A 22,238-nucleotide genomic window follows, 5' to 3' on the forward strand; every position below is an offset into this window, starting at 1 on the left:
GGGGCTGCCAGCACCCTGGAGAGAAGCACAGAGACCCACCTGGGTGTTAGCTCGCGTCCCGGGGCACGGCAGGGGTCACAGGCCGCGAATGCACTTCTAGGAAGAGTCCGGCGCAGGGAAACGCAAAGCCGCAACCAGCAGCTCAGAGGTGGCCGCTGGGCCCAGGGCCCAGGTGCTGGGCAGGCACGGGGGTGGGCGGACGTGACCAGGGCCACGGTGGAGGGGCCCAGGGTCCCTGCGCGGGATGCTTGCGGGGAGACAGGGCCGGAGCCCGTGGCACTGGACACTCCCCTGGGCCCCGACGCCTGGGCTGTGAAGAGGGAACAGGGGCGCCGATGCGAGGGGCCAAGACCTTGTGACCATGCCTGGCAGGAGCCCTGGCAGCGAGGCCCCAGGCCAGGAGCAGCGAGGCCGGCACCAGCCGTTGCGGCCAGGCCTTAGCCGGGCTGGGGGAGGCGCGTTTCTGCTGATGACCTGAAGAAAGAGCCCATTGTAGATGGCAGAGGGCGCGGGGAGCAGGGCGCCTTGAAGAGGAGCAGAGGACGAGCGAGCGTCACCTGGTCCCGTGTCCTCGGGGGAAGGAGTGACCGCGTTGCTCTAAAGGCGTCGCCTGCGCGCAGGGCCTGGGTCTACAGCGCCGAGATTTTTCACGCTCGTTTCTTTCATTTTTGCAAAAGCCGGCACGGCCTACCCGCGCGACCCTCCCACCAACGTCACGCTCTCCCTCGCCAGACTGGGACGTCAGGAGGCCGGAGCTGCGGCGCGGGCGGCCCTCACAGGGGAGCCGATGGGGGCGCGGTGGGGAGCACGAGGCCCAGCGCCGCCGCCCGCCCAGCGGGAAGGGCACCGCTCGGCTCCTGCGCTCAGGCGGTTTCCAGTCGCCCGGCTGCTCTATTTATAATTTACAGCAAAACGGTTTGTCGCTAGAAAGATCCATCTGCACATCACACACACAGACCCTCCGGGCAGTTCTCTCCATGCTGTCGCTACAAGTGAACACCTACTTACCTCGGGGAAATTAGCACCACATTTAATCTGAGCAGTGTGTCCACACGGGGTGCTTGGGGACGGGCTGGCTGCGGGGTGACCGGCTCTTCTGGCAAAGGGCTGGGGCGGCAGGGGCGGGGGTGTGACGCCACCCCGCTTTCCTCCTGTGGGCTTGCCCAGGGGGTGCAAGTCCAGGTGTGAGGGGCAGGAGCCCTGGCTCCCGCTGAGAGGGGTGTCACTGAGCCAATGTGGTTCCGGGTCTCCTTGGGGCATCCCATGAAAAAGTAATTTTACCCCTTTGTCTCAGCTGTTCATCACCACAAATCCGTTCATTCTCACATGTATTGGTCATCCGGCTCCCATGAGCCACCCCATCACCAATGCCACTGGGTCCCCAAGGCTGGTGAGTGTGTGGGCCCCTTTGTCCTGCTGGTGGGGCCAGAAGCCAGCAGAGGTTGGGCCGGACCCCTGGGTGAGACGCCCAAAGGCAAGAGAACTAAGGTCCGAATCGGGACCTGCTACGTGACCTTGCGGCGGCTTGTCCACCGAGGGCTCCGGGCACAGGACGGCAGGGGGTGCTGGAGCTGCCTCTTCCCCGCACCCTCATGGTCCTTGTAGACACCAATGCCAAGGCTCCGGGCCACGCCTGCCCGGCATCCCTGTTTGCCTGTTGCCCTGCTGTGGTGCCCGTTCGGGTGTGCACCGCCACCTGTACAGCCCTCCAGCTGCAAGCAGCTGACCCCCAGACCTCCCAGAACCCTCCTCTCCCATCAGCCTAATAGTAATTCTAGCTCCTTCTTCAAAGATTTGCTGGGGAAGCCAAGTCTACGCCAACCAGCACATCACAACTTCTCTAGACAAAGGGCATCGCCAAGCCCTGATCAAGGCACACCTGATCTCCATCCCACCGCAGACTGTTGTAGCTACTTTGACTTTGGGGCCAGCTCAGAGTGGGATTTCCTGTTCATTACAGCTAGAAGTATCCCGGGGTCCCCAGATTCATCCCAGGCGGGGAGAGGAGCTTCCTCCAGGCTCCAGTGAGCCCACAGCACCACCCCAGCCCTGATCGTCTCACCACGTGTCTGCGTGTCCTTCTGCCACTCTCACTGAGTATTTCTGAGAGCCAGGGCCGCATGTGATTCATGCCTGAGTCCTGGGGAGGGCTGGCCACTGTCCCTCTCGGAACCGAGGACCTGGCGCCCCTGTCACCGCGGACGCCACGGGAAAGCCAAGCACAAAGCACCCTAAAGCACAAGGCTGCCGACCCGGGGGTAATGGACTGCAATGGGAGAACTGTATTTATACTGACTTTTTATAAAACCAAAGAAATTTGGACATTTGAGGGCACTGAGATTCTGAATATTGGGTATTAAGGAATTATTGCTAATTGCTTTAAGCGCAATAATAGCGCTGTGATCATGTTTCTACAGAGGGCTTCACACTGCAGTATTTATGGCTTGTGAGGTCTGGGGGCCGCTTCACGATAATGTGGCAGTAGGTAGGGAAGAGAGGGGGTGAGGGCCTTGGGGGGCAGCTGGGGGTGAGCGGGTGGGGGTGAGGGGTCTTCAGGAAGCAGGTGGCACTTGGCACTTTCCGGAAGCCCCTCTGGGCCCGGGGCTTGGGGTCTGCTCCACCGTAGCTTTCCTGCCATAGCAGCGCCCGCCCCTGCTCTGCCAGTTCCCTCGGCTTCTTTTATTTTTATGGCTGGGGGAAGGGAGAGGGCAGCTCCCCAGGAGTTTCTGGACTCCTGACCCACCAAACCAGTTCTTGCTGCTGGACAGTCACCAGTTCCAACTGCAAATGACCTGCTCTGGGCCCTGCTGTGTCCAGGGTCACGGAAGAGAGACTGCCTGGCCCTCGGCCTGGGTAGGAGCGGGCGCCACAGGAGCCCACATTTCAGCCTCCGGAACTGGGGCCGCACAGCCTCCAGGGCACGGGGAGGCTGAAGGCACTGCACCCCTTCCTGGCACTCGGCACGAAGGACAGTGTTTGGTTCTCCCAGTGACCCGTGAGTAGGAAAAACACTGTCCATGCTTTACAGACGGGGAGACCAAGCCGCAGACTGTTCTCAGCAGCATGACCCCCAGCCTCCCAGCGGGCCAGCCGGCCGCCTGGACGGGCATTGCTGCCGCTCTTCTGCTTCACCGAAGCCACATCCTCGTGTGCCCGCACGGGCGCGGCCTGGAGCCGCTTGTTAGCCAGATGCCCTGGGATGTTTAGTATCCAGACCCTAAAACACCTCGCGGAGGTCACATGTCAATGACTCAGTGGCAGTGTCCACGTCAATTCCCACATCCTTCACCCCAGCCCCGCCTGTCAATTATCCCCGCCACGCACGGACTCCCAGAATGGCCCATTTTTTCCCTCTCTGTGACCTCAGCTCGAGCATCCTTCCCTGCCTACCTCCGGCCCATCTTCCAGCTCACAGGTCACCTCCTCCAGGAGGCCCTCCCTGCTCTCCCACAAGCCTCTGGCTTCCCCCTCTGTCCACAAAGACCAGATTCCATGTCCCCTGTGGGTGGAGACTGGGGGGTCACTGTCCAGGCTCAGGCGGGGTGCCCCACATCCCTCGCCACCCCCACACCGGGTGCTGGTTTGAGGACAGGTTGCCCCGGCATCCGAGGGGCTCACAAACAGGTTGCTCAGTCTGCCAGCGCGGACACCTGCTGGCGGGCCCCACGTCCAGGCTTAGGTTAAACTGTGGGTTCTCACCTGAGCAAACACCCACGCGCACAGCCAAGTGGAAGCCAACACAGAGCTCCCCAGAACCAACACGGAGCCCCAAAGTCCGGGAGCCTGACCTTCAGGGCCACCTCCGGGGACATGCAGGGCCGGGACAGGGCTTCTCCCCGCCCCACCAGGCCGGCCCCCTCCTTCTCCCGGGCTTAGCAGCGCCCAGAACTGCGCCTCCCCGGGGCCAGGGGGTGCCAGGGAACCCCGCGGCGGGAGGGGGGGAGGCAAAAGTGAAAGCGGCCAGGGCCCCTCCCCCAAGCCCCAGGCCGGGTGCCGAGGCTGCGCCCCGGCTTTGCTTTGGGGCTGTCAGCTCTCGGGGTCCTTTGGCTGAGCCAGACGGCGCCCCGCGTGCGCCCACCGGGAGGTCCCGGGTCGGCAGGAAGAGGGGCCGCCGGGGGGAGTCTGGGCTGCGGACTCCCCGACACCCCCGTGGGGCCAGAGCGGGGGCGGGGGGGGGGGGGTCGCCGCGAGAGGGCGGGGGGCGGGGCAGGTTGGGAGGACGGGGGAGGGGCGCGGGGCGGGAGAAGTGGGGGGAAAGTGGAGCTTGCGGCGCCCGGGACGGCGCCCCGCCGGGGAGGGGGCCGCGCGGGGACCTGGGGGGCGTCTCCGCTGCAGCCTGCGGCCTCCGCGCCCCATCCTGCGCCCCACGGCCCCGCGCGGGCCCCTTCGGGGGAGACACAGGCCCTTACCTGGCCGCAGCGCCTCACCTGAGCTCCGGGCGGCACACCTGGCCCCGCCCCGGACGTGGCTCCCGGGCAGGCCCCGCCCTCGCCCCACCCCCACCCGCCTCTGTCCCGGCACTGGACGCCCCCGGCCCTCGGGGCTCCCTGGTGGACGGGACGGGGCCGAAGCCCCTGTACTTTGTACCGAGGACCCCCAGAATCCGGCCTGGCCACCCCCCGAGGCCCTTGTCCCTCACAGCACCCTCTGCCCGCCCAGGAGAATCATCCGGGCGTCGACCACCCCCGCTGCCCACAGGGCTGGGCACAGCAGCCTCTGGACATCTGGCTGGGCCTCGTCCCTGCCGCAGTGCCAGGGAGGGAGCCAGGGCATCCTCTCAGCTCCTGCCCTGCCCTGAGTAGGTTCCCCCCTTTCCTCTGGGTGGGGGTGCTGCTTGCTGGCAGTTGGGGGTCGGCTCCCGGGTGCCCATGAGCCGGTGTCCCGCAGAGACACTTGACCCCGTGTACCCTCCCTCGCGTCTCTGGGGGCTCTGACCGCTGGGCCTCACCCCCTGCCTGTGGCCGGTGCAGGTTCCAGGAGTCCCTGGACCTAAGCCAGTTGGCACAGACCCTGATCATTGTGAGCAGCGCGGTGCCTCAGCGGGAGGCTGGACTTTGCCTGCAAGGTTGGGGAAGAGAAAATCCCGCTCTCCTGCTTTCTCCCTGCCCAGTGTGTGAGGAAGCTTAGGGCACCGTGGACACGAGCATCTTGTGACCCCTGAGCGCTGGGCTGAGGGTGGAGCAGAGAGGGCAGGGAACTGAGTCCTTGCCGATACGGCAGGCCCTGGATCAAGCCCTCCCTGAAGCCCACCTCTGGACTTGCTACTTAAATATGCCAATACAGTCTTGTAATGCTTCAACCAGTTTTGAGTTTTCTACTTCTTCAGGCCACCGGTGCGCTCTACGGAATACCCTCACACCTGTGACCCCAACTGCAGCTCCCCGCCCGGCAATGTGGGCGGAAAGAACCCAGGGAAGGCGGCCAAGTGCTGGGACGACCACTCTAGGCGTAGCTGGAGGGAGAGAGCAGAAGTCCATCCTCCCCGAGGTGAAGACACTCAGCTTCGTGCCTTGGAGTCAATAATAACCAGGAACGCGGTGTGTGTGGGTGGGCGTGGGGGGTCGGCCAGTCCCCCAAAGGGCCACTTAGGCTTGTTTGCCTTGGCTTGGGAACTGGAGGCGCAGCAGGTCTGTCTCCACGATTTAAGGAATGCAGATGGTTGCACGCTGAGGTGGGCGGAGGCCCCTGAGGCCTGGAGAAGTGTCCTGAGTCCCTCCTCTGTCCCCAGCGAGGAAGAGGACGTCAGGCCTAGGCTTCATCTAAAGAGCAATCACTGCGACCCGTTTATGGCCCAGAAGAATGCAGCTTGGGGGTCTCATCCAGTTCTAGAATTATCAGTCACCGTGTTCTCTCTCCCTCAGGATCTCATGTTTATGCTCAGCGTGAGGATGAGGTCACCCCTACCTGACCTGTCACGTGAAGGGTCCCGTCTGTCCTCAAAGTCCCGGTCTCTAAAACACAAGATCAACATTCCCGGTCGAGCCCACGTCCTCCAGGATTTACAACCATATACATACCCAGGGCCTCCCTGGTGGTGCAGGGTTAGGACGAGTTCAATCCCTGGCCAGGGAGGTGACCCACAGGGCGCAGCAGACCTCTCCTGACTCCCGCTGCTCCCCTCAGCAGTGGATTTCGTCAGTCTGCCTGTTCTGTTCCCCGCTCTGTCTCTGGTGAATCCTCTCACCCCCCACACCTCTGGCCTATACCCCAGCTCTTGTATGCATAAATAAATAAATAAATCTTAGGGGGAAAAGTCGTTTATATTAAAAAAAAAAAAGAAATCTGTCTGTCTGCTCTGAGTGAACTTTCCAGCCCAGGACACATTTGCAGGGGTTCGGGGAGTCCGTGCTGTCTGCAGGCTCAGCACCCTGGGACGCGAGGCCAGGCGTCCAGGAGCCCCGGGGTGGGCATCCAGGCCTGGCCGCAGCGAAGGCCTGCTCACTGCTGAACTGTCTTCGCTCAGCTCGCTCCAAGAAGGCAACCGGAAACGAAATGCGAAGGGGCGTCTCCAGGGTGCAACGGCCGCGCCCCGCCGCCCCGAGTTCCAGGTCGCCGGCGGTCTGACGGAAGCACACCTTGAAGACTCAGCTCCTGGCTCTGCTTTATGGGTATTTGGCGGGGACAGGCGACCGGACTCCCCGGGACAGCAGGGCCATCCCAGCCCGGCCCCGGGGCGCGGAGGAAGGGTCGGCCGCAGTCCCACCTGCTCCTCAGCCAAGCGGCAGCCTCCGTGCCAAGGACCCGCAACCGCCCCAGCTGGCCCGTCTGTGGCGCAGGGCGGCCCGCGCAGGGCGGCGGCTGCGGCTGTGGTCCCCAAGGCTGAGGCCGGAGAGGCGGGGTGAGCGTGCGGGCCTCGCTTCTCCCACAGGCAGTCCCGGGGCCGATGTCAGAATTTTCAGCGTCGCCAAGGCCTGAGAGCAGCACTCGGCAGGAAATGGACTTCGGGTTCTGAACGAGGCTCTGATGTCCACCTCAGGACAGGCCTCGGGAGGCGGCGCGCGCTGGCCAGCACCGCCTCACGTCAGCCCGACCCTCACCTTCCGGGCAGCCGAGGGGAGCGAGGCGAGCAGGGCTAAGGGAGGCGAGGGACGCGGGCTTGGAAAGGGGCCCCCACTGACTTGGAGCCCCCTGGGCCCTCTCCTGAGAGCTGGGGGTGGAGCTGGGCGGCCAGGGCTGCCTGGCGACGCGGGGGGCGGGGGCTCAGGAGACACGGGGAGCGGCGAGGGCGGAAGGTGCTGGCTTCTCGGCTTTGGACTCGCACCAGGGACTTGGGGGCTGTGGAGGAGGCGCGTGGGGGAGACAGGCAGAGGCCGCGGGGTGGCTGACGGCGGTGACGTTATCTTGACTTGTACCTTGATTTTGCAACTTTGTCCTTGGCCTGCCCGGCCCCTCCCGCGCCCAGCGGCCCGGCTGCGGGTCGGCCCTGTTTGTCCGGGCGGTGACCCTCGAGGGGACGGGCAAGTTGGCATGTTTACTGGGAAACTGTTGTCCTTCTTCTCTCGCTGACACTATCCTAGTAAAGGTCTCTCGGACACTGTTTTTGTGCACATAGATGGCTGGGCCCCAGTAGAGTGTGCACGTTTGGGGGTTCCGGGGTACCCCTCAGTCTGCATCTAGCAGCCTCAATGCAGTTTGGACTTGTGATCTGGTTTTGGGGGACGTGCCCCGTGTGAGCTGAGCAGGAGCTGCTGGGGGGGCAGGGAGGGGCCCGTTTCTGGGTCTGACACATCCCCAAACGTGATGAGGAAACCCAGGGGCGCCCCCTCCTGCGCGCCGACACGCGGCCCGTGGGGTGCCCACCCCTTTGCAGGTCCCTTCTGTTTCCTCAAGCACGTTGTCTGATCAGTCACCCCCTTGCCTCTGTGACAATGCCCCCCTGCCTTTCAAGTGCGTGGCCCTGGAGAAGGACTCACCGTGCAAAATGGGGGCATTACCCCCGCGTTAGTGAGTTTGCTCTTAGTAACGTGTGTGGGGCGGAGCAGCTTCTCCCCCATGCGGCACCTCACTTCACACGGCGGGGGCGGGCCGGGGGTTCATGGTCCCGGGAGAGGTCGGCTTCCCGCGTCTCTTCCCCAAATCAGCTCCCCTGCCCCTGCGGGGCCGCCGCTGGCCTCTGGGCCTTATTAACCCCCGGGACGTGTTTCCCACCGGATGCGAGGGGGTGGCTGGGGCTGCAGGGGTCCTGGAGCCCGTCCTCACCTCCCCCACTTTCCTGCCACTTTGCCAGGCTCCAGGCACAGGCAGTTGACTCTGGGACACCTGCTGTGAGAGTTGACTCTGGGACACCTGCTGTGTGCATGGACATGACCCCCAGGGGGTTGTGGATGCTGGAACTTCAAGGAGCCCCCCCCCCCCATATAGGATGGGGGGCAGAGCTCTTGGGCCTTGAAGGGACCCTACTGACAGTGGCCACTCACCCCCATTCTGGGCCTTAACCCAGGGGTCAGGACGGAGCTGGAGCAGGAGAGGTTCAGGGGTCTCAGCTCCATCAGCCAAGCTGAGCGGCCACGTTCCCTTTGGTTCTCAGCCCAGGGACAGACATTCGCGGGTCCCGGTCCCCAAATTCCATCGCGAGGGGCTGGGGTTGCTCTTGCCCTGCTGGCCACCAGAGTCGTAGGCCTGGGCCAGTAGCTGCACCCCTCCCACCTCACAGCCAACTAAGCTGAGCTCCTCCCATGGCCCCCGAGGCACCCTCGTTGCACCCCCTGGAAGGGAGGCTCCCCGGCAGATCCCCGGCCCCTCCCTCTGGCCACCTGACTCCACGCCCCGCCCTTCCATCTGCCCGCGGGGCTCTCCCCCACCTTCCCAAGACCGGCCACTCTGCAGAGGTGCACGCTCTGATGGAGCAAAACGAGGCCAGGAGTCCCCAAGCGCCCGCCCTTCCCACCCACACCCCCTTGCAGACCACGCTGTCTCCCGAACCTTTCAAAGCAGGGCCAGAGCACCCCTGATGCCATGCTGGCCCGTGGTGACTGCTGGCGCTCAGGAACACTGATGACCACCCCCCCCCCACTCACACACACACACCAGCTACTGGTGGCACAAGGCTCTGGTCATTCCACTGCCCAGCTGCTGCCCACAGGGAGGCGCCGACCACTGAGAGCTGGGGAAAGCCTGCCTGGGGCTGCCACACCGCTCCCCTCCCGGCCTCAAGTGCATCCACTCCTGCTGGTGCACCGGGTCCCCCAGTCCTCCTTCGGGGTCTTGGAGAACCATCGCCGGCCCTGGGAGCTGCCCCCTCCACCAGAGGGGGGTTGTGAGCCTGGGCAGGAGAGCGGACTCAGGAGTGGGGTAGACACGCTTTATTCCTCCCTCTTCCTGTGCCTGCCCCCCCACCCCCCGCAGAAGGTTCTAGAACAGTCAGAGAACAGTCAGGTCCACACAGGAGATGGCGCCATGGCCTGATAATGTGGGGGGGCAGGCTAGTAGGACCCCTCTTGCTGTGGGGGTCGTCCTGGGCCTGGCTGAGCCACTGGGCTCACAGTGTCCGCAGCGTGGACGCCAGGGGCGGGGTGGAGTGAGGACATCCAGTGCGCGCGGGGCGGCCCGTGCGAGGCAGGGGCACTGCCCGCGCCCCAGGTGGAGGGCCGGTGCTTGACCGCTGGGGAGCAGTCGGCTGGTCCAGCAGAGGCCGCAGCATGGCTGAGGGCAGCAGGGAGCGAGAGGCGGAGTGAGGCGTGCCCCCAGCACCCCCTGGCACACGCGGGGCCTCAGACCATGCTCTGCCGGCCCGCGCGGCCCCGGCCAAAGTCAATGAAGATGCCCTCGGAGTCCGAGTCCGCAGACTCCAGCGCCTGGTCCACCAGGTTCTCGGGGCTGCAGGAGAGCAGGGGGCCGTGGGCGGCGCCCGGGCTGGGCGCGGGGGGCTGGGCGGGGGGACACAGTCTGCTGGGGCAGGGCCCCGATGGGCAGGCCCCAGGGGTGCCCTGGCCCGGGGCATCAGCGAGGCCCGGGGCCTCGGGGCAGGACGTCATCTCGGACACCGAGTGCCTGCGGATGCCCGTGCCGCTGGCCGCCGCGCCCTCCGCCTCGTGCTCCGCCACGGGGTTCAGCAGCGGGGTGTTGTAGCTCTTGGAGCGCACCACGGGGTTCTTGGCCAGGATGTCCCCCGAGTGGGAGCGGCGCAGGAAGTGCTTCTCTGCGGGGAGACGGGCGTCACGGGGTGCAGGTCCCGCCCCACGCTCCCGCTGGGCCCGCCCGCTCGCCTTAGGCCAGCCTCCTAGCCGGGGCCGGCGGGGAGCCTCATGCCAACTGCGGGTTCAGGCGTGCACCCTGCAGCCTCCCCACCCCGCGGCACACAGGGGCCACTCCAGTGAGGTCAGGGCTGGGGTTTTATTCTGAGTGCGGTGGGACCCTGGGCTGTGAACAAGGCGCATAACCGGGCAGGTGTCAACCGGCAGCCCACTACGTGGGGAGCGACAGCCGCGGGGAGAGCCGGGAGGACTACTGGGCAGAGGCCCAGGCTGGGTGGGGAACAGGTTTTAGGCTGCCCGGCTCAGGAGCCTGCAGCTCTGGACACTGACCACAAGCTGAGCGTGGCGAGCTGTTCAGGCCTTTCCTGGGACCCGGAGTGCTGGGGCCCCCTTATTCTAGGGGCACGTGAGACCTGGGTGGCCCCAAGTTCTCCAGCTGTCGAGTCCTGCCTGGGCAGTCAGTGCAGACTGTCCTTCCATCTGGCTACTCTTCCAGAGCCTGGCTCCCTTACCCTTCAGTTCTGGCACCTCTGGGAGGCCTTTGCTGATTTGCCTGCCCTCCACCCACGTCACCCCGCCACACAGGACATCTCTGGGGTTCTTTGCCCATTGGTCTGCCTCTGCTGGTGGTTTGGAGTCCCTGAGGATGGGGCTCAGTCTCTGCTGAACCCCCAGCACCAAGAACAGGGGCTGGCACAATAGGTGCTTGACTGGCACAGCAAATGAGCCCAGGGGCACGGTGGGTGGCTCCTGCAATGCACCAGCTGTCCCGAGATGCCCAATCTGCCTGCTCCCCAAGTGCATCCTCCGTGCACCCCGAGCTCCTGAGTTAGTCAGGGTGTCTGGACTCTGGGTCTCACACATGCTGTGCTTGCTGGTTAACCTGACTTTCAGGCCTGAGCAGAGATGTGGCCTCCTGGGAAGGCAGAGGTCCCTGTGGGGCTCTCAGGGGTCACCACGTCACTTAGTGTCAGCCTGTCATCAGGTCCCCTCAGGCCGTGGAAAGACCCCAATGACCTGGTGTCCAGCACATTCAGGGGGGTGGGGGATGCAGGGTCTGCAACACGCAGGGCCCTGGTTCTGCCTGATTGTCCACTAAGGAGGCTGGGGTCCACGAGCAGAGGGGGACCTGGCCAAGGGTCAGCCCGCTCCCCGCCCAGGGCCCAGGCGCTGACCCCTACCCAGGATGCAGGAGTGTGTGAAGGGGCCCTCGCTGGAGTAGAGGCCGTAGGTGCCCAGATAGGGCGACACCACCTTCTGCACCAGAGTCTCCAGACGCAGGTAGTCCTTGGTCACACCCCTGGATTCGTGTACTCCCTGCAAGAAGAGGGGGGTCACGTGCCGGCACCCACTCTGCCTGCCTGCTAGCCAGCCCCCCTCCATCCCCACCGTGACTCCCTTCCTGCCTTCTGCAGCTAGGGCCCCCCGCTTCGGCACCATCACAGCTGCCACTGCACGTGGCACCGCTGTGCTCTGGGAGACAGTGGCGCCCGTGGAAAGGGCTCCGGGGCTGCATTAGGCGAGACGTCCTGGTCCTCGCAGGAGAACCCCACATGAGGTTCGCCAGTCCTGGGGGCCACACTCATTTGCCCATGGCCCCCACACTCACTCCCTTGTCCTGGGGGGCACCGTAGCAGAAAAGACTACCCGGGCCTAGGTCCACGTGCATGCGGAGCCGCAAAGGTCCATGCAACGGCCAGACGCCCTCCCTGCACCTGCTGCGCGCGTCCCTTGCCAGGCCTCGTTCACCCCCAACCCACCCCCCTCGCCTCCCCTGCCCAGTGCGCCGAAGGGATCCCGGCCTCCTCCAGGTTCTTCCGGATGAAGTTTGAGGAATGCAGCTGTCCACGGGCCAGCGCGGCCGTGCTCGCTTGGCTGCCAGCTGACCGAGGGCCAGCGCTGTCCCGTACCGCCCTGGCGTGGGGCTAGCCCGCCACCGGCCCGAGCGAGTGCGGGTGGAGGCGTGATGACACCCGAGAGGCTGTCACCTGGGTAAGGACAAGACACAGGTGGGTCGAATAACAGTTCAAGACAGCAAGAGAAGCCGACTCCACGCTGCCCACGAGGAAGTGACTTCAAATACGAAGAAGCCACACTCAAAGGGAAGCGGCGGGGACACGCCAAGAGAACGCCGATCAGAAAGAGCAGGGCAGCTGCGTGATTTCAAACCGACCTCGGACCCAGGGCAGTTATCAGGGGTCAAGAGAAGGATGAGGGGGGACTTCTTAGGTCCGGCAAGACGGGACAGTCCTCGGCACACGTCTAACCACAGCGCACTGAACCCTCAGAGGCAAAACCAGAGCTGCGAGGAGAGAGCTTGGCCCTGGTCACAGCGGGAGGCCTCCACACCCCCGGGGATTCAGCAGAAGATCCAGAGTGCCCGCGCTCTCTCCTCGCCCCTGCATGGACAGCCCCCTCCAAGGACAGCTGACCCGCCTCGCGCTCCAGGCAGCCCGCTGTGGGGTGTAAAACAGACCTCAGCAAATGAAAGGCCTAGAAAGCAAGCGCAGTCTGCTCCGGCCAGGATGGAATCGCAGCAGAAACCAAGAACAGAAAGGGAACTAGGAAACGCCCCGCAACAGAGATTAAACAAGGGACTCCCCGGTGCCCCTGGGTCGCAGAAGGAACTCTCGAGAAAGACGGATGGATACTGAACGGCGTGCGAGCAGGAAGACAACCTGTCAAAATGTGTGGGCGGCGTCGAAAGCAGAGCTTAGCCAGACAGGGAACGCCGATGCACACGGCGCGCACGGCGATCACGCGAGACTGGAAGGAAAGCACATTAAGTCCAAAGTAGGTAGAAGAAATAATAAGAATCAGAGCCGCCACTGTTGACACTGACAACAAGAAATCCAAAGAAAAATCAATCCAAACCAAAATTTGTGGGGTGCAGGGAAGGCAGAGCTTTGAGGGGCAAAAACAAAAGCCAGGTCTTCGAAAACATCGGAGAGAGCGACGCGCCTCTAGCAGGACGACGATGAGAGAAGGCAGACGCGGCGTCCCCCCAGACGCGGGCCTGTGGCCCCAGCGTCCCCCCAGCCGCACAGAAAACACGCAGGACCCCACGAGCCGTCTCCGTCCCCAGCAGCAGTGGCAGGCACGGGCGCCCGTCTGTCTCACCACTGGCTGGTGAAGGGGTGTCTGCTGCCCACGCACGGGGAGGGGCAGGGCCCCGGGCACACACTCACATGCAGGACTTTACCCCACTTCTGGGACCCCCTTTACCCCACTTCTGTGTTCCCACTTCGGGGAACACAGTCAGCCGCAACAGACACTAGCCAGCTGCTGCCACCTCAGATGTAGCTGGGTCAGAAACAGTGGGGCCAAGTTCATAGGGGCTGGGACAGGTCATGGAGGCCACACGGCCGGGCGGGGGTGGTACCTGCAGGTGGGGGGTGGTACCTGCGGGCTGGGGTGGTACCTGCGGGCGGGGGTGGTACCTGCAGGTGGGGGGTGGTACCTGCGGGCGGGGGTGGTACCTGCGGGCAGGGGTGGTTTGGTACCTGCGGGCGGGGGTGGTACCTGCAGGTGGGGGGTGGTACCTGCGGGCGGGGGTGGTATCTGAGCAGCAGGACGACAGGAAGCTGCAGGAGGCACAGCGACCACCAGGGGGCAGCACCACCCCAGCTGACAGCCACGCTCCCAGCCCGGCGCTCTCGGGGAGACAGTCTGGGCTCTCAGCCCCGCAGGCCAGACAGAGCAGGTGTGAGGCCAGTGAGGCCCCGAGGACAACTCTGGCCCACGCCACTCCTGTGGGCCCTGGCCGAGGGCAGCCCTGCCCCTCCTCTGCACCCGCCCTTACAGCTATCCCAGGGTGCGCCCCTCAATCACAGCTCATCCCGGGCTGCTCTGGGGGTCTGGTCTGCGACCAGCCTCTGCCCGAGCCCAGCCTTGCTCCCTCGGGTGCTGACGCAGGTACGTGGGGACACCCACCTGCAGCACCAGCAGCATCTGCACGATGGCGGGGGGCACGCGGGCGTGGGCGCGGGCCAGCGCGTCCTCCAGCTTCACGCTGAGCGCGATGGTGTTCCGGAAGTGCAGCAGCGCCAGCTGGCGCACGGAAGGCTCCTTGCCCTGCGGACACCCGAGGCTGGGCCCACCCTGCCACCATTACGGAGGCTCGGCTCCCCCAGCCCCACTTCCCTGGGCCACTCAGGGAAGTGACCCTCGGGCCCACGGGGCCCCACCCATCCTCTGCCTCTCGGTGACCTTTGTCCCAAGGAGAGGGCCCCATGCATTTCTCACACGAGGAAAGGAGTCCTGCCACCCAGTGAGACCTACTAGGCGTGGGGCAGACCTACTGCGTGCCACTCAGGTTTACAGAGCCCTCGGGAGGGGCTCATTCCACCTTGTGGGGCTGAGGCATGTGCCCGGGCGGGACCACAGGGAGGCTGTGCGGGCAGCGGCGGCTCACCTGCACGGGGTAGAAGATGGCCTGCAGCGTGGGCAGCACATCGCTGAAGAAGAAATCCCAAGTCTCCGCCAGAGAGTCTAGCAGCTTCTGTCCTGTGGGCGCAGGGAGCGGTCACTACCCTTCCCCAGGGGCCCCCAGGGCAGACAGGATGGAATACAGAGCTCTTCCCTGTCCGGCTGTCCTGACCTCCTGACCGAAGGCGGAGGCATCCAATCTCTGGCCATCTGTCCATCCACCGCCCTCCCCGCCCCTCCCCCCATCCGCCTGTTTGTCCAGCTGACATTTTCAGGGCAGTGGTGCCGGGATGCAACCAATGAAGCTGTCCGCCTGTCTGCAGAGACAGGCCTGCTCTGCAGCATGAGTTCAAACCCCTGGCCAGGGAGCAACCCACATGGCGCAGCAGACCTCTCCTGCCTCTCCCGCTGCTCCCCTCAGCAGTGGGTTTCAGTCAGTCTGCCTGTTCTGCTCCCCACTCTGTCTCTGGGGAACCCTCTCACCCCCTGCACCTCTGGCCTGTACCCCAGCTCCTGTATGCATAAATAAATCTTTAGAAAAAGGAATGGTGCCGGCCTGACACTGGGGACCCAGCTGAGTGCTCAGCCCCACGGCACGAGCTCAACAACATAGGACCAGGGTGGGGGTGACCTCCAATGGGTGGATGAAGGGGCTGAGCCTCCCACAGATTCAGTTTCCCCAGAATCCTGGACACCCAGGCTGCCCGAGGTGGGTTCTCGGGAGCCCAGAGCCCACGTCTACCAGCAGCAACATGTCCCAGATAGAGGGGAGGCAAGGTCAAGCGGCAGGAGGGCTTCCTGGAGGAGGTGCTATCCAAGCTGACGTGGGAGGAAGGTTTGCCAGGTTGATCAACATTCTGGTGTGTGAACACGCAAGTGGGTCTGTGGAAAACTGGCACTAGGAGAAGCTGAGACCTGGGGACGGGCCGGTGCCCCCGAGTGTGGCTAACCCCCAGGGAGGCGGGACACCGGAGGTGCCCCAAGCTGCCTCTGGTTTCCCTAGGAAACGCAGAGCTGAACGTGCGGGAAGCTGGCCTGGGAGGCTGCCGGGGCCGGGAGAGGCAGGCCCTGGGACGTGGCGCCCAGGCCCCTGCAGCCTGAGGGGCCCCGGCCGGGAGACAGGCCAGTCTGGAGAAAAACGGGTGTGGTGGGTGCCTCCAGCGAGGCCGGCCTCTCAGGCCACGAGCCAGGCAGGTCTGACCACCTCGAGGTTTCCATGGGAACGAGGCCGCCCAAGGGCCTCCGACTCTTTCCCCTGCTTTCCTTGGCTCTGGGCCCCACCCCCCAGGTCCCCAGGTCGTGCAGGCGGGTGGGCCCGGGAGGGAGCCAAGTGGGGGCAGCCCGGCCAGCGGGGAGAGGGCCCGGTCTCCCGGCTATCTGTCTGCTGGCGGGGGGCTCCCTGGCTGGTCAGCTCCGGAGGCCCCCGGAGCCCGTGTGCCCTCCTGGGCCGGCCGGTGCTCACCGCCCCGGGGCTCGGCCCGCACACAGAGGTCCCTTCGGGCCCAGCTGTCGCGGCAGAAGAAAGGCGGCTCAGTTCCTGGGCCGGCGGGGCCTCGGGGCTCTGGGTGGAGGCCAGGCGGTGACCACGGAGCGCGGGCTGCCCTCCAGCCACGGGGCGGAGACACGGCGGGAGCAGACGGACAGTCCAGGCCCCGCCAGGGCGGCCGCTGCCCGGAGGTCTCGCCCTGCGGGGCTCTCTCCTGGGGACTGTGGTCTGCGGGTGCCAGCGGGGGCGAGGTGGGGCTGGATTGAAGACCCGCTTGGCATGGGCCTGGTACCCCAGGGGGCCCCCTCACACCGGCCTTGGTGCGGTCCTCTGCGGAGGGCGCGTGGTGGACGCCACACTCCAGCCATGCTGGAGGCCATGCTGCAAGCACCGGGCCAGGCCTAGCTGCTGGGGGGCCGACTCATCATGCTCCCCAAAGCTCAGCGAGGCCCAGGCAGCCCCAGGCTGTCTCCCCCGTCAGGACGGAGTCCATCCGTCTTAGTCTGTCCGAGGACGCTGAGGGCGGCTGTGGCCCGGAGCTGCCGGAACCAGCCCTCACGGGGGCGGCCGGGCCAGCAACAGCTGCAGGGCAGCAGGGAAGGGAGCGGGTCTCTGGGGAGGTGAGGGGGCGAGGACGCCGGGTGGCGCCTGCCAGGGGCCGGAGGCGAGCAGGGCACCGGGTTCTGGAAGGACGCGTGTGCGGCCGGAGCCCACAGGAGGGCCTGGCCCTACCTCAGTCTCCAGTGTCGGCCGCGGGGTGTCCGGCCTGGCTGCGGCGGAGCCCCTCCCGCCTGCCGCTGCTGAGACACCAAACCACCACCCGGACCGCGTCCCGGGGAGGGGGTCCCCAGACAGTCCATCCCGGGCCTGGAGCCAACCCCAGGGGCAGCCTCAAGGAGGCGCGGCCCCTGGGAACCAAGCAAGACAGGGGCATCGGCTGCTGTCCCCACTCCGGGGGTCGGCAGGGCTGGGCCAGGTCTCCTTCATCTCCAGGTCCTAGAGGTGCCTGGGGTCTGAGGGGCACAAGGCACATGGATGGAGCCAACTCACCCCAAAGCCAAGAGGGGGGCACTGAGGCCAGAGGAAAGGGCGTGTGTGGCTGAGCGGGCTGGGGGCTGGGCCTTCTGGCTCCCAGCCTGGGACTCCGTGTCTGTCCTGAGCCCGGGCAGCTGGACGTGGCTGGCGCTCCCCGCGGGGGGCCTGCAGACATGGCTGCTGTGGGCAGGGCCCCTCGAGCCGCACAAAGCTGCTGTTCTCTGCGCCCAGCTCCCCTAGGCAGGAGCTGGTGGGAGGCACAGGCACTGCCGGAATGTGCAAGTCAGAGCCGTGTGTGGGAGGCGTCTCCACCGGTGCCAAGCCCTGCCTGCCGTCCTGCCAGCTGGGGTGCTGCCTCCTCCAGGAAGCCAGCCCAGATCTCCTTGGCCAGCAAGTTGGGGGCAGACAGTCTCCCCAGCAAGGTGCCCTCCAGTCTGTTCTCAGCCCACTGCTCTCAAGGATGGTTCCTGCCCCTTCCACGCTCTGCTCACCAGGAGGGCCCCACCCTGGGGTGCAGGCAAGGCTGGTGGCGCCCGGTTTCCAGCAGGCACACCAGTGGAGCCGCTGTCCACGGACCTGCCGTGGAGTCCGGCTACCAGGCCAGCAGGCACCGTGGGCCAGCCAGGGTCAGTCACGGCGGCCACACTCACCCTCGTAGAAGCGGATCTTGTCCCGAAGGATCACCATGCCTTTGGTCAGCAGCTGGTTCTGCAAGGGAACCAAGACCCTGTCCCTGCTCTGGGGGCGCCCTGGGGTCCCAGCGGGCCTGGGCCCCAGGAGTCCTCCAGCAGGGAGCTAGGGCCCTGAGGGGAGGGACTTCTGGCATTTCACAGCCCCCCAGGGGACCTGGGCCGCAGCCTGGCCTGGATCCCACCAAGATGGGCGGTGGCTGTGGGGACGGCCTTCACACCCCATGATGAGAGGGGCGCCAGAGCGGGGGGGCCAGAATCCTGATAGCCTGGCACGTGAGCTGCCAGCAGTGGAGCCAAAGTGCAGGGACCCTGGAGCAGGGGCGTCCGGGCAAGCAGAGGCTCATGGGGCCCCAGCACATTTGCAACAGCCAGAGGGTGGGACACCCCATCTGTCGGACATCCCCGACAGATGCCCAGCAAGCAAAACAGCGTGTCTCCATGCAATGCAGCACCGCCCGCGGTCAAAGGGAGCGGGAGACCCCCGAAGACACAGGTCCGAGCGAGGAGCCGACACCCACGGCTCCAGTGGGAGACCCCGAGGCCGCGCGGAGGAGAGTCCGGGCCGTGGGGAGGGGCGCGGGCTTTCTGGGGCGATGAGAAGTCCTGGGGTTGGACTCGGTGATGCGTGAGCTTGGGATGGGCCCCGCGTGCGTGCCGTGAGCTGGAGGTACCGCTCCGCCAGCTGCTGCGTCAACAGCGACCCTCGGCCCCCGACACAGGAGGCTGCGGCCCGGGGTCCCAGCCCCCAGCCCCAGGCCCCGTGCGAGAGTGCACGCGGGCTCAGAGACACCAACACCAGCGCCACGTGCAGGGCTGTGTCCGGGGCCCGCCCCGAGGCCCCGGGAGGAAGGGACACCTAATCTCAACACTGACCCCCGAGACCCGCCATGTGCAGACCCACCCGCGGCCGGCCATTTCAGCACCATGATGATCGCAGCCGGGCAGAGGGGGAAACCGAGGCATGGTGAGGCGGAGCCTAGCTCCATCCACCCAGGAGGGTGGGCGGCCAGCGATGCTACCTGGCCGGTCCGGGAGGCAGTCCTGGCCCCGAGAGAGGAGACCACCCACCTGCAGGTACTCGGTGAAGAAGGACCCCAGCTCCGTCTTCAGCAGCTGCCTGTGGGCAGGAGGGGCAGAGTCAGGATCGGCTCACGGGGGCCCGGGGCTGGGCGGGGCTGCCTGGGCAGGGCGGGTGAGGCTTGGCCCTGGGGTGGTGCTCAGTTCAGCTCACCAGGGCCCCAGCATTTTACCCCATTTTACCCCAGCAGCCGAGGGACCCGGGGGCAAAGCCAGGGCAGTCGCACACCTGCTCGAGGCAGCCCCCGCAGGACTGGGCGTCCACACCTGGCTCCTCCTTCGTCCACCTGTGAAGCCCCAGCCCTGGCCCACGTGTCCCCTCCCCTGCCAGCCCCTCCCCCCTTCACCCCAGGGTTTATTCCGCCTCCACCAACCCGAGGCTGGCATTCGCTGGGCCCCGTACTGCTGGCAACAGAGGCTCAGAGAAGCCCAGCGATTTGTCCAAGGCCACAGAGGACGCGCAGGCCAGCAGCTGAGCCCTCCGTGCACACCCCCGGGGCTGAGAGAGCGGGTGTCACCGTCCGCCGGCCACATCCCGAAGGCGCTCTAGCACTGCCGCCCTCGCCGCTCAGCCGCCCCCGACGGCTCCCGGCTGCTGTCCCCGTCGGGAGAGCTGCATGGCCCATCCTGACCTGCAGGCAGCGGCACTGCTCCCGGGCCTGCTGTCCTGCATCTCGGTGACCGGGTTTAACCGAGTAACACCCCCGTCCCAGCACAGCGCCAGCTTCAGCCACCGGGGGTGAGTCGGCAGGAACCCCCGCCGGTGCTGCGAGGATTGAGCCGGCAATGCTGAGGGCTCGGGGAAGCTGGGCCCCACAGCAGTCGTGGGCAGCAGCTGGTTGGCACCACACCCAGCAAGCCCCAGCTCGGCCGCATGAGCTGCCCCCGCAGCCAGGTCCACACCCAAGGGAGAGAAGACTCATCCACACGAGCCCATGCCCACGGACACCCCTGCGGCACCCCTCAGAGCCCGGGGGCAGAACAGCCACAAGCCCATCCATCCGCGCATGCCACCCAGGAATACTACTTGGCCCAGAAGAGGAATGACGTGCGGCTGCCTGCTCAGCAGGACAAGCCTGCAGAGGCAGACCAGGACAGGAGGGCCGGGGGGGTGAGGGGGTGCCTGTAAACGGCACAGGACTCTCTTGGGGGATGACACTGTTCTGGAATGGCAGTGCTGGCTGTCGATGCTGAAAACCGTGGCGCCCCAGGTCCTAAAAGGCTGAGGGGAAGCATGAAGGCCACCGAGTCCCGTTGCTGTTCACGGCCCGGGGTCCCCTCCCAAGCCACAGTAAGCACCTCAAGAACCGAGGGGAGATTTGGGTTAAGGTGTGATGAATCGAAGGTTCCAGGCTCAAGGCTCCCCTGGGGGACCAAAGCTGGTGGGCGATCCTGGATTGAACACATAAGTTTACTTATTTAATCGGCCCCGTGAAGGAGAGAGCCGGGTCGGGGTGGGTGGGGCAGTCGTGGGGGGCCTGCGGGCCCCAGAGGCAGGGCTCCAGGCCCAGCTCCCTGACCAGCCCTGGGGCCCCGGGCAGCCCAGGCCGCCGAGCCTCAGTTTCCTCCTCTCGAAGCAGAGACGAGGTGTGTACCCCCTGGGGCTGCGGGGCAGAGGGGATGGCGCGGGGGGCTCGGGCGTGAGGCTGCCCAGGACACGGCCTCCATCGAAGGCCCTTAACAATTCCCGGCACTGGGTTTTAATGGGCGAGAAAGAAGTTGCCCCGGTGGCCTCCCTGTCCGGGGGCTCGGGGGCCGTCCCCGACTCTGCCGTTTCCTGGGGTGAGAACCGCGGAGGTGACGGCACGGGGCAGCTTCTCCGCCCCCCTCCCCGCCCCCAGCCCACTCCCGAGGGGGCGAGCCCCCCAGGACAGGCGTGGGCTGCAGCCCTGGCGGTCGCCACCGAGGGGGCTGGGCTGGCTGTTCCGCTCAACTATTTAGAAACATTTCCCTCTGGTGTTTACACACGCGGCGGACGCTGTGGGCTCAACCAGCTCACGCCTCCCTGAGCAGAGGCCACTGTGGACGGTCACCTGGGTCGCAGCCGGCCTCAGCGCCTCCCTGGGCGTCCTGGGCCCTCTGAAGCAGAGCAGGCCACAGGGGGCCGCAGGGCGGGCAGCCTCCTGGCAGCAGCTGTGTGACCCTGGCGAGTCTCGACCTGAGGTCCGGCCTCCACAGTAACCCAGGTCGGGGCGCTGGCCCTGCAGATCCCCAGGAGGCCCCAGACGGGGTGCGGGTGGGCCTGGCCCCTCCAGGCTTTCACAGGAAATGGGGGTGTTCGGCCGCACTCTAATTGCTTTTCTGGGAACAAAACTCCCCTAAGCAGGCAGGTGGGTCGTTCCCCTTGAGCGGAATAAACGTCCTTCTCTGGACGGCGGGGAATGTGGGCATCATGGCCAGCCGCTGTCTGAGCCCCACCCAAGTTCCCCCGGAGGTGTCTTCAGGAGGGGTGGGGTGCAGGCCGCCAGGCCCGAGAGCCAGGGAGCTGTGGCTGGCTCTAAGGACACAATCCCAAGGGAGGCCAGCGGACCCCCAAAGCCCCCTTCCTGCCCCATGGAAGCCCAGGGCAGAGGCCACTCACCGGACACCTTCGTTGAGGCTGAAAAGCTCCTGGTCCGGCAGCCCCTTGCGCTGGAAGACGGCGATCACCCCGTTGTGGATGCTGTGGGGGAAAGAGCCGCGTTGCCCCGAGGCCGAGGCCCCTCCCCGCCTCCCTGTGCCCGGGCACGGGCAGCAGCAGCAGTGGGCTGGGCCGGGCCGGGCAAACCCCGTGCCCTCGGAGTTACTGTTCCCGCCCTGACCCCCCATCCTGCCCCCGAAGCCCCGGGCCTGAGCCAGGGAACGAGGGAGCACCTCCTGGCCACTTGTGCGGTGACCCTGACCCGTCATTCTCCTCCCTCCCCATGTTCTTGACCCCTCCATGCCCGGGACAGGAATCAGGGGGACCCTCTGATGGCCCCTCCCAGTCCCAGCATATCCAAGTCTGGCTGGCTCTCTTCCTCTGGGCTCGAGGTGCCCCTAAGCTGGCCAGTGGGCCCCGGCTCCGTGTCCCCTGCAGCCAGCCGGCCAGGGAGCCCCTCCTGCCACAGGGCCTTAGCACGGCCCTCGCCCAGCCCCCGCCTCCCTCCCCGCAGGGCACAGGTGTGGCCGCCTCCACAGCCCTTGACAGCGCGTAGGCTCCAGGGCTAAGCCCCCTCCTGCTCAGAGGGCAGGCTGCACCCATGGGGCAAGAAGTCACCCAGGAGCCTCGCACCCTCCTAACGCACTGCTGCCCAGGCCGTCTGTCCCGGCTGTCTGTCCCGACTGCAGCCGAGCCTCCCAGCCTGA

At 66.0% G+C, this 22,238-nt stretch overlaps 1 protein-coding gene across 2 annotated transcripts in view; it reads right to left on the reverse strand.

Moving 5' to 3' along the window:
• Nucleotides 1–9,263: 9,263 nt before the first annotated feature.
• PRR5 (proline rich 5) overlaps nt 9,264–22,238 on the reverse strand; it is a 36,745-nt gene continuing 23,770 nt past the window's right edge. For both annotated transcript variants that reach the window (XM_054695983.1, XM_037513398.1), the window contains exons 2-8: nt 21,493–21,573; nt 18,903–18,951; nt 17,793–17,850; nt 14,608–14,699; nt 14,127–14,267; nt 11,375–11,510; nt 9,264–10,138 (exon numbers count right to left, since the gene is read on the reverse strand). In XM_054695983.1, the coding sequence (XP_054551958.1) occupies nt 9,711–10,138; nt 11,375–11,510; nt 14,127–14,267; nt 14,608–14,699; nt 17,793–17,829 (834 nt within the window). In that variant the 5' untranslated portion in view covers nt 17,830–17,850; nt 18,903–18,951; nt 21,493–21,573 and the 3' untranslated portion in view covers nt 9,264–9,710. The remainder of the gene's footprint in view (nt 10,139–11,374; nt 11,511–14,126; nt 14,268–14,607; nt 14,700–17,792; nt 17,851–18,902; nt 18,952–21,492; nt 21,574–22,238) is intronic.

This window comes from Talpa occidentalis, unplaced genomic scaffold (genome assembly GCF_014898055.3).
Source record: "Talpa occidentalis isolate TD23 unplaced genomic scaffold, MPIMG_talOcc4v2.1 talOcc4.16, whole genome shotgun sequence".
NCBI lineage: Eukaryota > Metazoa > Chordata > Mammalia > Eulipotyphla > Talpidae > Talpa > Talpa occidentalis.